The sequence below is a fragment of the Vulpes vulpes genome, chromosome 15 (assembly GCF_048418805.1).
Source record: "Vulpes vulpes isolate BD-2025 chromosome 15, VulVul3, whole genome shotgun sequence".
Taxonomy (NCBI): Eukaryota; Metazoa; Chordata; class Mammalia; order Carnivora; family Canidae; genus Vulpes; species Vulpes vulpes.
Genome location: NC_132794.1, coordinates 93,412,060 through 93,429,364, shown reverse-complemented (window position 1 = coordinate 93,429,364; position 17,305 = coordinate 93,412,060). Strand labels below are relative to the sequence as shown.

Sequence of the window (17,305 nt, the reverse complement as noted above, 5' to 3'; positions counted from 1 at the left end):
TGGCTTTCTTTGTGGGAGGGAGGAGGGGCTGGTTGTAGTCAGACTGGGGAAGGGGGGTCATCCCTGAAGAGGTAAGGATCTCCCCCTACTCCCATCCCTCCACATCTCTCAGACTCCTTCATTTTTATCCCCACTTCCCAGAATCGAAAACTGACACTGTTTTGGGGTAGTGGTTCTAGGCATCTCCCACCACGCGTGGTCCATCATTGGCTATCACTGTAATAAGGAGAAAGGTTCATGTCCCAACCGAAACACACTCCTTGAAGAAGCACCGCGGCCTCCTGTTATACTCAGGCCTGGATACAGGGAGATTAACTGTTCTTGTGGCCTGAATTTGAAGGGCTGGCCTGGGCCAGGGGTGTTGCTGATGGGGAAACTGAGGCAGAGTGCGAAGACTGATCCATTCATGCCTCCCAAGTGGGCTGGTTCTCTGGGGGAACCCAACTGGTAGGATCTCTCCATCTCCATTAGTCCACATAGACCCATGAAAAGGATTTCTAGCCTGAGATAAAGCTGATGGTGTCCTTTTCCTCCTTAAAGACCCTCAGAAGAGCCGATTGCCCACAAGAACCTCTGAGGGGCTTGGCTGGGCCTGGGCCCTCTGTGGGCTCATTCCCAGTGCTCCTCAGGCCTCGGCACCTGCCTCTCCTGCACGCCCTACAGTCCAGTCAACAGAAGTACAGCTGTTCCCAACTAGCCAGAGTCCCTTGGCCTATGCTTGCTTGTCCTTTTCCTGGGGATGCATTCAGCTCCCACAATGCCTCTCCTAGAAGCCCCCTGACTCCCCAGGGAAAGCTGACCACACTTGGTGTTCTGCTCCCCAGAAAACTGCATGCCTCTGTGCAGCACACCTGTCTCCCATAGGATTGTTGCTGTGTGTCCATCTTCTCACACCAGGAGCTCCTTGAGGGCTACATCTGTTATCTTTGTGTCTTCAGTAACAAGCAGGAAGCCTGGCCTCATGTGGGTGTCTAGCCAGTACCTGCTGACAAGATGCAAAGATCACACATAAGCAGAGGACACCTCCCAGGAGGGTGACATGTTCCAAAAGCTCCAATGTACTAGGATCCCTTGTGAATTGGCTTAACTTGCTGCTACGAATGAGACACTATTTCCATTTCAAAAGGATTTGCAGCTACCTCCTTCAAAAAGAGAACTCTTTTGTTTGAAATACTGATTTATAGAAGTTCCCTGAACCCCCAGCTTCCTAGATATAGGGATCTGAGAAGAACAGCCCAGGCCGGCCAGAGGCAAATCAAGGGTGGGGATGGGGCAGAGAGTGGACAACCAGATGGGTGGAACTCCGGCTCCCTGTGCCACGCCTCCACCAGACCCTAAGCTGCTAGGCTTTTACCCTGAAGATTTCCATTGATTAGAAATCAAAATGATGTTCCTAAAATGAGGAAAATGTTTGATCCCGTGGAAAGAGCAGGATGCCCGCAGTTGTTTTGCCAAATGTAAAACTTTTTTGTCCTTGGCAGACCTAATGCAGAGTGACAGGCTTCGTGGAGGGGGGTCATTTCAAAGAAGGTCTGAGGTCATTTCAAAGAAGGTCTGAGATGCCTGGGGCCCCCTCCCATGCCACTGCACTTGGAAAGCCAGGCTTGTGCCAGCCACATCTGGGTGGAGGTCTCAGAGGCACACAGTGCAGCCACCTTCTCTCTTATCCGAACCTGCATCTTCTAGAATGATGGCACTGTGCAAATGGTAGTCCATGTAACTGGCTCCCAGAAAGTGGCATGGGGCAGGCCAGGAGCTAGAGACTTTAGGCTAGTTTAGGACTGGGGGCCGGGTGGAGAGGAGGGGTACACTGGAAGGACTGGCTGATGGCAAACCTGAGTGGCTCTTCGGCTCTTCTTCACCAGTCTCCCCTGGCCCTTGGCACCCACTGCCCTCAGCTCCTTTCTTCTCTTGCCTTATTTCTCCAGATCTGCTCTGAGCCAGCTCACGGGCCACCTAGACCACAGAATGGCAGGGTCAGAAAGGGATTCAGCTCAGCTGACATGGGACAGGGGCCTGCATACTGTAAGCAGATCCACAGGGCAGTGCCCCCTCCCTAGATGCTGAGGACTATGAGGTCATGCTCATTCCAGCTCTTCCCACCTAACCTGAATCACAAGGCTCAGTCAGATTGAATGATGATCGGTCAGACACTGAGCTCACTAATGATGGTGCTGTTTGCAATGCTGAAGCCATGGACTGTTCAGAGCTGGAAGAAATCTCAGAATGTCTGTAGCCTGGATTTGTTCCAGCTGTGTTCCATGGGCTGTCAGTAGGAATTGTTGGAGGACCTGCTCCATAATCAGAGACGTGTGGGTAGTGGTGGAGGCAGTACAGACCAGTAGATCAGATGGAGCTCAGACTCTGGACTCAGATGGCCTAATTGAAAATCTTGCTTACTGGCTGTGTGGCCTTGGGAAATTGCTTAACCTCTCTATGCTTTATTTGCTTCTTGTGTAAAATTGGAATCATAGTCATACCCTATAGATAAGTATGTGATGTTACTATGATGAGCCAATCCCCCAGCATGTCATGATTATTAATAAATGCTGACCTAAACAAAGCTCTATAGGTTTCTTCCCTGCAGGGCTTCTCAGAGCCTTGGCTAAACTAATGAACATGGTGATCTCCAAGACCAAGGCGGGCATCTACAAGGCCTCATGTCACATGTGCCTACAGAACTCATTTTACCTCATCAAAGAGGTGTTCTATGAGATAGTGTGAGATTCCAGAGCTAATATACTTTATCCTAGAAGAAATGGCATCCAGAGAGGTGAGGTGAGTTGCCCAAGGTCATGTAGCAAGTATATAAGGGCTGGATTGGAATTAGAATTCAGGTCTGCTGACTCCCATTCCCTGTGTTCTTTCTAGTAATAATGGCAACGAAGACAATAGCACAACTAAAATTTCTGGAGTGTTTGCTCAGTGCCAGGCACCGTGCTAGGCTCCTCCTCGCCCTGATCTCACTTAGCCTCCTAACAGATGGGTGCCATATCAGACCCATCGTACTGAGCTCAGAGAGGGCAAGCAATGCCTCCAGCATCACACAGCCCGTGAATGCTAGAGCCAACACTTGAACCTGTGTCTGGCTGGCCCTGAGGCCCTGACTTAACCCCCTCCCCCCCCCCCCCCCCCCCCACACACACAGCAGAAATCCTGAATGTCCACTGGCAGAGTTTGAGGCCTGGGTATCCTTGAAAATACCCGTGTATGGCCCCCACCTGCTCCTCGCAGAATGGCTGGATTTGGGGGTTCCCCGGCTCTGGCAGTCATCACCGGCCCAGGCCTCGGGGGCCGACAGCTCAGCATCTAGCTCGCCTGCCAGATGATTTTGGCCGGAGCTGGGCTTGGCGGCAGCGCTGATGGAAGCTCCCTGAGCCGAGAGCCTCTCTCAGCCTGAGATCAGGATGAGCCCTCAACGCGGCTCCCTTCGGGGCTCTCTGTTAAATAAAGATGCCACGGTGGTTCGACCAAAAGGCCTCTTTGTCTGAGGCCCTCACGGCCCACACGTCCTCTGCCCCCGGAATGCCGGTCTCTGTGGGCATGAAGAGCCCCTGTGTTCGCTGCCGGGGCCGCGCGAGGCCTGGCCGGCGGGGGGCTGCGGAGGGTGGGTGGCGGTGTGCAGAGCCGGGAGGGTGCTAGCGCTCTGGGCGCGCTGGAAACCGGCCCTGGCTCCCTTCCCTCTTCCTTTCGGGGAGGTCAGCCTGGCAGCGAGTCTGCACACCGCCTGGGTCCCCGGTGATGGCTTCCCTCCTGCGTCCTGCCCTGCCCAGCCCAGCCCAGCCAGGTTCCGCCAGGGGCCTTGCTCTGCACAGGCCTGGTTTCCCTTCTGTCCCTGTTGTCATCTCGCTGCCTCTCAGTATATCTCTCTCTCCATCTGTCTCTCTACCAGTCTCTCTTTCTCTTTCTCTCTCCTTCTTCAGTCTTTCTTTTCCTTTTCCCTCTACCCTTCCTGAGGGAGAAAAGACCACATAGCATGTATGTTAAATGAAAACCTGAGTGGCTCAGTGGTTGAGCATCTGCCTTTGGCTCAGATCATGATCCCGGGGTCCTGGGATCGAGTCCCGCATCAGGCTCCCATGGAGCCTGCTTCTTCCTCTGCCTATGTCTCTGACTCTCTGTGTCTCTCATGAATAAATAAATAAAATCTTAAAAAAATAAAAGAAAACCTGAACACTCTGGGGGCAACTTGCATCCGTTCTACCTCCTGAGCACAGAGCTTCGTCCTGCACCTTAGCACAATAACCTCAGTGTTCCCATCATAAACAAAGGCAATGATGTCTGCCTCCTGAGCAAAATGTCTACCTCCAGGACACCTCATCAGACATGTTCTTGCAGGGGCAGAGGCTGTGTCTGACTCATCCCTGTGACCTCCAACCCCCCTCCCCCCGGTGTAGCCCCATGTCAGGCACACACTGAAAAGCCTCGCTGTTTGCCAGATGATTGGGGTCAAGGGGCCTGGGATGGTGCCTGACACACAGTACTTCCCCATTAAATGTTAATTTCCCTTCTTTTCTGTTTCCTGACTATTGGTGGGGATGTGATCTGTTAGAGACCCTTGGAAAGCCATGGGCTCTAGAAAGAACAGCTGTGAGTTGCACAGTGTTATCTTACCTGCTATGGTCGGGTCTTGTCTCACCTTGCCCAGGCGCTGGCATAACATCAAAAAGGACCATCATGGTGGGATGCCTAGTGCCCAGTGCCATACTTGTGTGGTTACCTGACCAGCTTGGGAAGAATTGAACAATTGCTTCCCTGTTCCTTAACAGTATACTTCTCTCCATGCAGCCAAAGACCACATGTGCTTTCTTTTTTTCCCCTCCATTATCATGTCCTACTACTTATTGGATATTGGGCGTCTGCATAGCAAAACCCTTCTTCATTCATTCATTTGAGCAAATACTTATTGCCTGCTTGCTCTGTGCCAGGCACTCTTCTAGGATCTGGGGACACGCAATCCACAGAACAGAATCCTGACTGCCTGGACCTTACCTTCTAGCAAATTCTTTCCCACCCTTGATAGTGCCTGTGGGCAGGCCAAGTGGCCTCCCTGACCTCCACCTCCTTATCAGTAGCACAAGGATGAGATCTGCCTTCAAGAAGACCATCATGAGGTTCCCCGTGACTCCACACAGGGAGGCCCCAGCATGCTCAGTACAGGGGAGCTGCTAGATCGGGTCATGGTACCTGAAGCAGCCCTGGTGAAGGGGTCCTGGGGAGGCACAGGCACGTGGCAGGTTCCTGTTCAGCTGACCACTGACCTGGAGCCTTCTCAGGAATAGTCCTTCATAATTCCCACAATCCCAAGTTTTCCCCTCCCTTCTCCTGGCTCTATCCCAGGACTCTCTTGGCCCTGGCCCTCAGCCCTATTTTGGCAGTGACCTCTCCCGTCTGTTTGTCTTAAAGTATCATTCCAGTAACTTCTCTGCATAGTGAATTGAGCAGCCAGGAACAGGGCCTCACCTGGCCTCACACACCCCTGTCCCCCTCCCCCACTTCCATGTTGGGCAGGCCAGGGGTCCCAGGTGCCTCAGGCTATACGGTATGGAGTATGCGCTGGTGTGCAGCTGGAATTCTGACCACCTCTGACTGTAACGCCTTACTTTGCGGCGGCAGACTCTCAGGCCTCCCTGGATGACAGGCTCACAGCTGGCCTATGCGCCTACTGGACAGTTATCCCCCATCTGGTGCCCATCTTCTCTCTGCCCATCCAAATAATGCACACCACTGTACCCCAGCTCATGGCCACTCTTCTAAGAAGCTTTTCCACCCTCTTGAGCTTATACTGCTCTGCCAGGTGTCCTAAACAAAGCGCTGCTAGATCAGGCTGGTGCACCCTCTCCCTTGCTTGCACTCAGGCCGCGCCCAGCTCACTGAGCTTCTGCAACCACCGTGCTTGGTCTCACCACCCTCATTTGACCAGTTAATTCTTACCCTTCCTTTGGACTCAGCGTCAAAGAGTCTTTCCTAAAACCCCCCTCTCTGCTAATCTTCCTAGGTCCTATCAGATTCTGTTACAATACCCTATTGTCCTTGCTGGAATGATCTGCTTGCCATTAAATAATTAATCGTGCAGTCAGTGTTGAGGGACTGTGACTATCTGGTGTGTCTGGAATGTGGCTACTGGGAGACACAGCAGGTAGAATTGGGTTGTCAGGCTAAGGATCTTGGACTTACTCTGTGGCCAGGAGGCAATTCTTGCAGGATTCAGGCAGAATGACTAACTCCTGAGGGCCCTGAGACCTAGGGTTCGATGGGCATTGTTTTTTGCTTGGTTGGCTGGTTATTTAGTTGGTGAACTGGCTATTTGAATGTTTGATTGGTTGAAGTGGCTGGATCATTGATAGATTAGTTGGGGTTGATCAATTAGTTATTTTTATCACTTGACTAGTTGGTTAGTGGATTAATTGGCTGGTTGGCTGCTTCATGGGATGGGTGAAGAGCTGTTTCATTAGTTAGCTGATTAGTTGATTTGTAGATGAGTTGTCTGGTTGGATGGGTGGCTAGGTGGCTGTATCTTCCATGGCACAGTCCTTGAGCCTCTGTCATCACTGTCAGCCCAAGATGACTGCTTTTGGTTTTCATCAGACCTAATACCCTTTCTTCCTGTCTTTCCACAGGCACTTGTCCGGCTGCCTCCCCACATTTCGCAGTGCGATGAAGTCTTTCGGTTCTTTGAGGCCCGACCAGAGGATGTCAACCCTCCGAAAGAGTAAGTGGTAGTTCAGGCCTCTCCTGTGTGCTTTGAGGTGTGGGCTAAAGCTGAGAGCAGCATGGAGAGGCTCAGGATGTGGGGACACCAGGAAAGGGAGAGCTGGGAAGGCCAAGCAGGCTGGGGAGAGATGGGCCAAAGGTATATGGACCATTATTCCCCAGACTCTTATTGCCAAAGCTTGCTTCTCATTTCCCTTTACCTCGGGGCTGGCAAGTAAGGATGTCTCTGCATTTGGGGAGCATATTTTCCTCTGCACTCTCTCTAGCTCACAGGTAACTGTAAAGAACAGATGAAGTAAAAGAAAGTATAATGGTCCCTCTGTTCAGAGGTCCAGGATTAGCAGTCATTACTCTTAATTGTTGATGCTACCAAACTCACAGATGAAATGCAGGCCCGGGGAGGCATGTGCTGTCCAGGCTAAGAGCTCACTCACTGAATAACTCCTGGGCTAGTTTATGATAGACATTAGTAGCCGTGTTTACAGAGGAGGAAATGAGGGCCAGTGAGGTGAGATGGTTTTCCCAAAGTCACACAATTGGCCCTATTTCATGTCTCCACCTATACACTTGTGGCAGTAGGTTAGCCTTTTGCCAATCTCCAGAAGGCCCTCAAGGAATGATGTCAACCATGCATGGGGAGACAGTTGTGCATCAGTGAAGCAGTGGGCATGGCTTTGCAGAGCCAGGCTCTGGGGTCAGGGCTTGCCACTCAAGGCTATGATCTCTGGTCATTTGCTCAACCTCTCTGTGTTTCTGTTGTCTCATCCCTAACACATGATAACGTGGGACTCATGGAATGGTCAAGAGAGCTTACAGGGATAACAAGGGGATGAAGACAGCCTCAGTGCTATTGGCCCATAGGAAGTATTCAGCAGTTTTGCTCATGGAAGGTTGTAGAACAGAATGGAATGTGGCTCAGTGCACACTCCACCCTGCAGATCACAGCCTGGCTTTTGCAGGGAGGGGTCATAAAGCATTTGATTCCAAGTCAACAGAGCAGAGGGTTATGCGCCTCTTTCTCGAGGTGGTACCAGCCAGCTGGGCTGGTTTCCAGCTGGTCTGGTAAGAGATGGCCTAAGACCAGGAAGCCCTCCTGCATGACACAGACCTGAAGCTCAGGAAGCAGGGTCAGCTGTGACAGATAATTCTGAAGGGCTTCTCCTCCCTGGCCCCACTCAGCCTCTGGGAGCTGCCAAGAGAGACTCGTGCTCCAGACTGTGGTGTGCTTGCCACAAGAGCCCAGCCCCGTGGGTGACTGTGGCCTGACAGGCTGACGATTTATCAGCCAAGTGTCTGCACCCCCCTCTCTCAGAGCTGCTTGCACCTTCCCCGCCCACAGTACACCTCCCCCTCCATCCTGAAACATAAACACAGGATCAAGTAACAGTGTATTTTGACTCAGGGGCGACTGTAGAGTGGCTTATCAAATTATCAAAGCCTGTGGATTTAATTGGAATTTTGCAGATAACCCCCTGCCTCTTTCAAGTGTGCTGCTGCAGGGGCCCTCCGGCGGGTGTTCACAGGACCTGGGGAGGGGGGGTCTGGGTCCCTTTTCTGTCTTGCTGGGAAGGGAAGGCTACACAGCAGCCCAGCCTTGGTGAGGGAGGCAGAATAGACCCAAGAGAGCCCCTCAGCTTTGATCCCAGGCCGCTCCCTGGCTTCTGCAGGGGAGAGCAGGGTCTTCTTGTAAACTGCTAGCGTGGCTCTAGACCCTGGCCCCGCACAGGAAGGATGTTCCTTATAGATACTTCAGGTGAGCCTGACCAGAGCAGCCATGGTGGCGTCGCATCTTCATGCAGCTGCCCCAGGAAGGCAGCTCCTGTCGTCCACCTCCCACTACTAATGCTGCTGTGTACTGCTGCTGTGCCAGCCCCAAACGCCGGCATGATTCTAGATGTATCCCTTTCCTTTGCGCCCCTCCATCCACTAGCACATCCTGTGGGTACTAGCTTCAGAGTATTTCCAGACTCTGACTGCATCTCACCTTCTGCCCTGCTGCCAGCCCAAGCCACCCTATCACCGATCCTCACCTGGATTCTGGCCTCCTGACTGCCCTCCCTGCCTGTACCCTTGCTCTCTGTGGTCCATTTTCAACATAGCAGAAGGAAGGATCATTTAAACTAATACGTCATATCATGTCACTCCTCTGCTCAAAATTCTCCATGCCTCTGACGTCACTCAGAGTTAGGGCCCCTCTTCCTAGCCCTCCCTTCCCTCTGGTGGCACCCTCTGCAGCTCCCCCCCGCCTTGTTCCTTTCCAGCCACACTGGCCTGCTGGCTGATGCTTGCACCTTGGGGCCTTTGCACTGGTTCTTCCCTCCGCCTGGGCCCCTTGATCCCTCTCCAGGCGAGCCCCTTGGCCTGTTCCCACACCTCTTTCCAGACTTTCCTCACACAGCTACTCAGCAAGGCAGGCCCTGGCCTTCTGTTAAAACCTCCCAGTGCCTGCCCTCTGCTTCCTGGCTTCATCCTTCCCCATGTAGACCGTTATCACTACCCACACGTGGCCCATTCACTCCTGGCAGTTACCATCCATCCCTCTCACTGGGATGTCGGTTCTGAGAGAGTAGGATCTTGTACCCATATTCTCTGCACTACATCCCAGTGCCCAGAGCAGGTGCTCAGAAAACATCTACCAGAGGAAAGACTGATCATTCAGCCTTCATCATAGTCTTACACAGGAGATAGACCATGACGTGATTTCACAGAAGACTGGCTCCAAGCTGACACATCTGACCGTGGCCCTAACCCATCACTCAGCTCATGCTTCCTCAAGTTTGCCCCTCTTCACAGTGCCCCCTTCTGGTCTCCACCCGCCGGGGCACATGGAGACCAGCCTTGGCCCCTTTGACAATTGTTTTCTTTTTGAGGACTATGTGTTCTTGGGAAGCCACAAGTTGAATAGGAACATGTGCACGATGTGTATGGGTGTCTGTGTGTGTACATGTGCACCTAGGTGTATGTGCACATGTGAGTGTCTTGATGGGGGTGCAGAGAGGAAAAGGAAGATGTTAGCTTTAGTGGTTACTTTCTCTGTACTCTATGTATTATCTCATTTAAATCTCAGGCCACCCCCAAAGTTAGTACTATTACCCCTATTTAGCAGATGGGGAAATAGAGGCCCTAACAGTACCTGGCTTGCCCCTGGCCACACAACTGAGAAGCAGAGGAGGCAGGCCTTGAACAGGTCGGCCTGCCTGGGTATGGGGGACACCATCCTGTCAGCTACCCCCCAACACACACACACCCTTTCGGGGGGAACTGAGCATCTCTCCTGCCAGCCCCCAGCACATGGCCCCAGGGTAATGAGGACTCAGTGAGCAGGGGTGGGCAAGAAAAGCTAGCGATGATGTTTCTTAGCCTCCTCTCCAGGGATTCTGGAGGGCCATGTGGCTGGCTTGGGTTAGGGACAGCCCTAGTCACCAAATACTGAAAGAGGCCGAGAAAGACGCATCCCTGGAACTCAAGAGAATTCAGTGCAACACAAATCCTGGGTTGCCTCTGACAACCAGTTGGGCCCAGCCTCCTGGCAGCTACAGCTGGTAACCCTGCAGGGCCCACGGTGACCCCTAGCAGTGTCCTGGGGCCGCACCTGCCATGTCAGCCCTCCCGGGCTCTGCTGTGTTTGAGCACCTGGAGGACCAACCCCCTACTAGGCTGGGGGCCAGGTATTACCGGGCCTGGCTTCCGTAGGCACAGGACACTCCCCCCGCCCCCACCCCGAGCAGTGGGTGCCTATTCTCTGGTTCCCATGTATTGTCAGTGATGGTAAAGGGGAGCTAAGGCAGGCCCAGGCTGGCTTGGCAGGACTTACAGCCGAGTCAACCATGTGACCCAGCAAATGCCTCTTTTTACAAGTTTAAATTTTCATCCAAATTGAATCAGGGAACCCAAAGGTTCTCAGAGGGACTCTGTGAGGCCTGTCTTCAGGTCCCTGGATTGATGCACATTTCTATTGGAAAGGGGAGAGGTCCAGCCCCACGAGAACCCCCTTCAGTGGCCTCTGACCTGCCTTTCCATCTCCCCAGCCTCCTGACCCACCAGTCCTGCCCTCATTCTTATGTTCATGTCACCAGAGTGCAGCCAGCTATCGCCACCCTCCAAACTCATGCCTTCCTGTCCCCTCCACCTGGAGCAACCTTCTGCCCCCCTCCCTACCTACCATAGGACCAAATCCCACTCAGACCTTCCAGAAAGTCTCACCTGTAGCACACACCTGGCTGCCATAGGAGTGGCACTAACTATATCACATGGATCTGTTCACGGGTCTCTTCCACCATGGGGGCCCCCACCTCTGTGGCCTGGCACCTGGTCAGTGTTGACTGAGCCAAAACAAAGTTGAGGTCATTTAACAAAACTGTAAGTAGAACTGCCCATGGTCATAGGAGCAAAGTGAAGAGCATTCTTCATCCCTCTGGAATTATTGGTCTGGGTTCAGAGCCCATCTCTGCCTCTTGCTTCTCTCTGCCTCTGTTTCCTTATCTTTAGAGTAGAAATCATGATGATGCCTGCCCCACTCGTCTATCTGCTGCCAGCCCACAGCATGTGGCCAGCAGGCTCACCTCTTACACAATGGCACCAGTGACGTGTGGTCAGCCCCCAAGACAGGCTGAGGGGCTCCTGCTCCTGCCATCCCCTCTCTGCTCTAGGTTCAGGCCTGTCTCCTCAGCTTATTTCTTCCCATGAAGCCAGCCAGGATCCTGGTCAAATTCTTGAACTCGCATGGGAGGAGCAGAGCCTTGCTGAACAGGTTTTTGTTCAGCCCCAAGGCCACAGAGCCACCCTCTGTTGTGGCCTGGAACAATGGCCCAATGTTTGGAGGGACCGGGGGTACAAGGTGGTGGCCCGTGGCCAGGTCGGGTCAGAACTGTCCTGGCCCCAGCCTGCCCGGAGCACTGGCTTCTGGCCTTGGAGTCTACCCCAGTATCCCTGCCACCTGGGGGCAGCCAGGCAGATCAGTGAGAGGGAGGCTGTCCTACCAGGAGGCCTGCCCAGGCAGAGTCCAGGGTTTGGGTCCTGAGTATGGGCTGACCCAGAGGATGCTGAACAAGGGTTCCAGGAATGGAGGACAGAAGCAGGCAGCAGCTCTGGGGCTGCGGTGGGCAGGAGGGCTGACCCGACAAAAGGCACTCTGGAGGATCTCCCAGCCTCCCCTCCCATTTATATTTCGGAAGGGATGGAGGCCGTGGCTGCCCTCCCCTGGGGAAAACAGAGGCCAGGAGGACAGAAGGGATCCAGGAAGAAAACAGAGAGTGAGTGGGGGGGGGGGGGTGCAGACAGGATGGCCCTGAGAATTTGGGGAGGCCCCTCCTGGGGGCACCCCTGTTCTCCATCCCGGTTGAATTCCAGGTCAGCCTTGTTCAGGAGGTAGGCTGACTGCTTTGGTCATGTCTGACTCCTGATGTCATGAGTTAGAATCTGGGCTCCGCTGCTGAAAGCCAGGTGCACTCAGGTTAATGTTGGGGCCTCCTCTGGAAGTCACACCTACCTGCCCAGGAGCTGAGGAGAGTTAAATGAGATGATGTGTGTGGAGTACACAGTAGCTGCTTACGTTCTCTTCATCTTCCCTGGGAGGCAAAGGGAGGGTTGTGGGGTGAGCCCTGGAAAGAGAGTCTCTGCTGTGCTTTCCATCCTCAGCATGTATCCACTGAGCATCTACTGTGTGCCAGAAATTCATGGGCTGGTGGACTAAAGGCTCAAGACTGCCACTAGGTAGAATTTTTGAGGAGTTAAACTAACTCCAGAGACAACAGTCAGAACACCCAGCTCTGCTTTGGCCTTGAATGAATCACTCCACCTCTTCAAATCTCTGAAGGCTTCTGTATCTGTGAGGGTGGCCAACAATACCCACATTGCGGGACAGTGGGGAGGTTCGAGGGTGCTAATGCCTGTAAGTGCCTGACCCAACACAGCTCACTCACAGGAGCTTCTGTTCTTCCCTTTCTTCCATGGGCCCAGGCCTGGGTGCAGAGTGGCTACTCTGTGGGAATGGAAATGGTCAGCTCTGGGAGAACTTGCCAGGGTTGGTGCTGATGGTGGGGTGCGGCTGCCCCCAGTCTGCCACCAGGCCCCCTGCCGGCTGTCGGGAACTCTGAGGTGTCCATGTTCCTACCTTCCTCAGGGGGCCTGTGGCCTGGGAAAGGAGGGGAGAGCCCATTCCCTGGCCCTGTGCTTTGCTAAGTCCCAGTTAGACCCTTGCCAGCAAGCTCTGCCACCACCCACAGGGCCAGGGACGTGGCCCGCACTGTCCTTCCAGCCCCACCACCACTAGCAGCTGCACAAATAGTCTCTTTATACTGACAGGTGAGAGAGCCAGCTGGATGTAGCTGTAGGAACCATGGGGTCCACTGGGAACTGGGGGCTGGAGCAACTCAGAACTTTATGCAGGTAGACCCTGCCCACCCCCTGCCGGGCCCCCCTCAACCTGGGCGGGCAGGTGGGAGGAAGGTGCCCACAGGAAGCTGGTTCCAACCCACTTGAAAGGAGCATCAGCTCTGGGGAACAAGGATTTCTGAGGGCCCAGCTGTCATGCTGGGTGGGAAGTGCAGGGAGGCTAACGAAATAGCCCAGCTCAGAGCAAAGGCCTGTGCCAGCTGTGTCCAGGGAGAGAAGGTTATTCCATTTTCAAGCCAGCGCAGGGGTTCAGCTCCCTCGAGCGAGAGTGCAAAGGAGGTGGTGGGATAGGGAAAGTAGAGGGGTATAGGGGTCCTCCTCAGCCCCAGGAGGACAGTCCTGCTATGCAGGTGCCCAAGGCCCCACTGGCCCCTTCCCTGGCTCCCAGGGCCACAGGATGAGCCCCTTACAGAGCTCCGGAGGCCTGCTTCACAGTTATGTCACGTTCAAGGGTGTCTTGGTTCCCCCTCCATTGTAACCAGTCCTCTGGTTAGCCACCCCTCCATAGGGAGTCCATGACAGAGCTGACCCTCGAACCCAGGTCTTTGGTCTCCTGGACTAAGGCTTCCTCTGTTGGCATCCAGACAGGGGGCATTCATTCATTCTAGCATTTTTGATCATCTTCTTGGTGTGGGACACCAGGGCCATGGAAGTGGACATAGCTCAGCCCTCCCCATGGGGAGCTTGTGGTCTGAGGGAAGAGACAGCACGGTCAGGGCCTAGCTTGCTGCTGTGGGAGGCAGCAGAGCACGATAGGGCTCTGGCTAGCACCTTGGTTCCTTCCCCACCTACCCTGTGGCCTGGGAATTATTTAAATGCCAGGATCTCAGTTTCTTCACCTGTGAAATGGAGCTTATAATAGCTGCCAATCCAGTGGAGATGGCAGAAATGAAACAAGTGATATACGAATGCTGGACCGTCCATAGCAGTGGGCTAGCCTGGCAAGGTGGTCAGGGAAGCCTCTGTGGAGAGGTGGCATTCGAGCTGAGAGTGAGGTGGGAGCTACGAGCTACCCTACTCAAGGGGATTGGGAGACAAGGACACTCAGGTCAGAGAGAGTCCCTAAGACTGGGGCAGTTTCAAGAAACTGAAAGAAATTCTGTCTTCCTGGAGACCAAGAGCATCCTGACTAGGGCTGGGCCAGAGGAGTTGGGTCTGAGTGTCCACTGGGTGACCTTGGTCAGTCATTAGCCCTTTATATTTCATCATCAGGGAAAGGGGCAAAATTTGGGGTTCTTTGGGGTCTCTCCTGGCTCTGACATTCTGTGATCTTATCAGGGCCCCCTAGCTATCGCAATGGTCCAAGCATGTAGCAACCAGGATCTGCGGTGGTTGCAGATGGCTGTGGAAATGAAAGACATTCATAGACATGGTCAGATGTGGAAGAGACAAGCATTCTGCAGATCACGTGACCCTTCCTTCACAAGCCCTGTGGGTTTGAGGCACCACTTAACTTTGGGTGACTTAGTGCAAGGGCTCTGTGTGTATCTGGCTCCACCTCGTGGAAGCTTTGGGCATTGCAGTTGCCAGTATCAGGACAGATGCCTGTAGATTTGGCTGATACTGTCAAAACCCGTGCTGGGTCCTTGAGTGTGATCTTGTTTAACCGTCAGTGTAATCCGGTGAGACTCAGGCCTCCCTTGTGTAGATGAGGGTGCTTAGGCTCGTGTTGGTTCAGTTACCTCTCAGCTATTATGTGTCAGAGGCTTCAGATCTGCGCCCAGCTACCCACATGGGGGTGTGTGATGGAGCCACAGGGCCATGGCTCCAAACTGCTAGATGCTGAGAACTTTTATCTGACCGTAGGGCAGAATAATTGAATCAGGACTCCACGGTTGCTGTGGTCACAAATGGGGGCCCCTGAAGGTACAACTGAGGGCACTTTCCATATTTGGGGACTCTTTAAGGGGAATCTAGGCTTCTTGTCAGCCCACATCCCTGAGAAGACACAAGGCTCAGGAGCCCAGGGCCAGTTCTGGGTGCCCTCCCTGAGACCCCTCCCCCAGCCTCGAGAGCTCCCAGGAGGGCCTATCTGCTGTGGGTCAGACCCCTGATGTGCTTCCAGAACCAGCCTCTCTCTGTCTTCCTGAAAGCCAAGCCGCCTGCTGCCCAGACAGACACCTGACTTTGGTCTTCCTTAGGTCCAGCTGTGACCCCAGCCTCAAACCAAGCCCTTTACTCCCTTACCCTGTCTCTATCATGTGGCCCATTTGTCACATGAGGAACCCTGAATTAATGGGAACCCCCTTCCCCTGGCCCCAACCCAGGACACACAGCCCAAGATCTTGCCACCTGAACCAGGCAGGAGATTTTTACTTTCAGACAGTCTTATTGAGATATAATTTACATAAAATAAAAGTCACTCATTTTAAGTGTGCCATTAATCCAATGATGATTAGTAAATTTGCAGAGTTGTGCAACCATCACCACAATCCAGTTTTAGAACTTTTGCATAGCCCTGAATAGATCCCAGAGGGAAGAATTAAAAAACCAGCTCTAGGGCTGAGGAACCCCATCAACATCCCTTCCCTCTGCCCCTGTCAGGAAAGAGGGGAAATATGTACCTAGAGACTGGGTTCTTTCCTCAACCGTGTGCTGCTCTGATTTCTAGACCTGGTAGTTCCAGCTGCTTTGGCTCTTGCACAGACTGTCCAGTAGCCCACGGCAAGGCCTGCTTTGCCCTTCTCAGTGCTGCTCTGAGGTGGACCGGCTGCTGAGTGGGTGCCCAGGGTGGAGGGCTGAGGGTGCCCCCATGCACTTCATCCCCACCCCCAGGAAGTACACATGCAGTTTGGCCCTGCATGTGGGCTACATGTGACTTCAGTGCTTGCTTTCCCCAGGGCATCTCAGAAGGCTACTGGGTGCAGGCAATAGACCTAGGGGCTAAGCCACAGGGGCTGCTTGCAGGCAGCCCAGGGCTTTAGCAAAAAGCAATGTATGCATTTTAGCTCATTTAATTTTTGCATCTCTCCATGAGCTGGGCACGTTTTTTCCCCTCAATTTCCAGTTAAGCCCACTAAAGCAAAGAGAGGTTATGTGACTTGCAAAGCTGATGAGTGGCAGAGATGGCTACAATCCAGGCAGTCCAGCGGGAGAGCCTGGCTCTCAACCTCAGTAACGCTCACCAAGTGTTTAGCATGCTGCCTGGCACGTGCTCATAATCAATGGGACCTATTATTACCATTGCTATTGTCAAGGGGCTGCTGCGTGCTGAGGGAGAAGCCAGAGGCCTGGCTAGCCAGTGCCCACACAACGCTCACCACTTAGCACACAGCGGTGTGAGTTGGCAGTTTCTGGAGCCGGCAAAGCAGCCTCCACCCCAGTCTGAGGCCGCATCCCACTGGAAGCAGGGGGGAGGGTTGCCTCCCCACCTGGGCCTTCAGACATCCTCCAGCCCTGCCCTCATGTTGCACTGACAGGTTCTGCAGGGCTGCGGGGGTGGGGGGGGGGGGGGGTGATGATTTGCCCAAGGTCACCCAGAGAAACAACTAGCACTTTTTTGACTCAGAGTCTAATGTTCCTTCTGGCTCTCAGAAACTTTTCCAGCTGACTTCCAGAGCATCCCGCCTGCTGATGCACAGAAGGGCACCTGGAGGCCCAAGCTGAACCCCTTTATGGTAACACGAATCAAAGCCTGCCTGAGGGACAGGGAGGAGGGGCCAGCTGCCCTGAATGGCCAGGGAAGTGGGAGCTGGGCTGTGGTCAGGTCTGATCTAATTACGCAGAAGCAGGCTCCCAATTAGAGAGGGCTATGCCTGCCAAGCCAGAGAATTTAAGGTTAATAGCAGGGAGTGCTCTTGTCCTGCAAGAGAGGGCGCCTGTGAGCCTGTCTTACTGGTCAGAGACTCACAGAGACCTACAGGGCCACAGGCAGCCACTAGTGCCAGAAGACAGAAGACATGGGTCATCCCCCATGTTGGCATGTCTCCGTAAAGCCCCCACTATGTGTTGGTCATCTGTTAGGTCCAGCAGGCTATAAGGATCTTGGTGGCTAGTGGTAGGCGGCGGATACTCCATGCCAGAGACAGGGAGAGGCAGATGGTTTGGTTTAGAATACTGCAGAAGCAGGTCTGGGGATGATTTGAGCCCAGGCAGTTTATTTGGGAGGTGATAATGGTAGACGCCAGTGAGGGAGTGAAGTTAGGCAGGGGAGGGAAGGCAGCCAAAAGTAGTCACAATCAACTAGATGCCCCATGGG

The 17,305-nt window shown here is 53.6% G+C and overlaps 1 protein-coding gene across 7 annotated transcripts in view; it reads left to right on the top strand.

Moving 5' to 3' along the window:
• SH3PXD2A (SH3 and PX domains 2A) overlaps window positions 1-17,305 on the top strand; it is a 230,006-nt gene that overhangs the window by 124,516 nt on the left and 88,185 nt on the right. For all 7 annotated transcript variants that reach the window (XM_072739898.1, XM_072739897.1, XM_025993170.2 and 4 more), the window contains one exon: window positions 6,621-6,712. In XM_072739898.1, coding sequence (XP_072595999.1) covers window positions 6,621-6,712 — 92 coding nt within the window. The remainder of the gene's footprint in view (window positions 1-6,620; window positions 6,713-17,305) is intronic.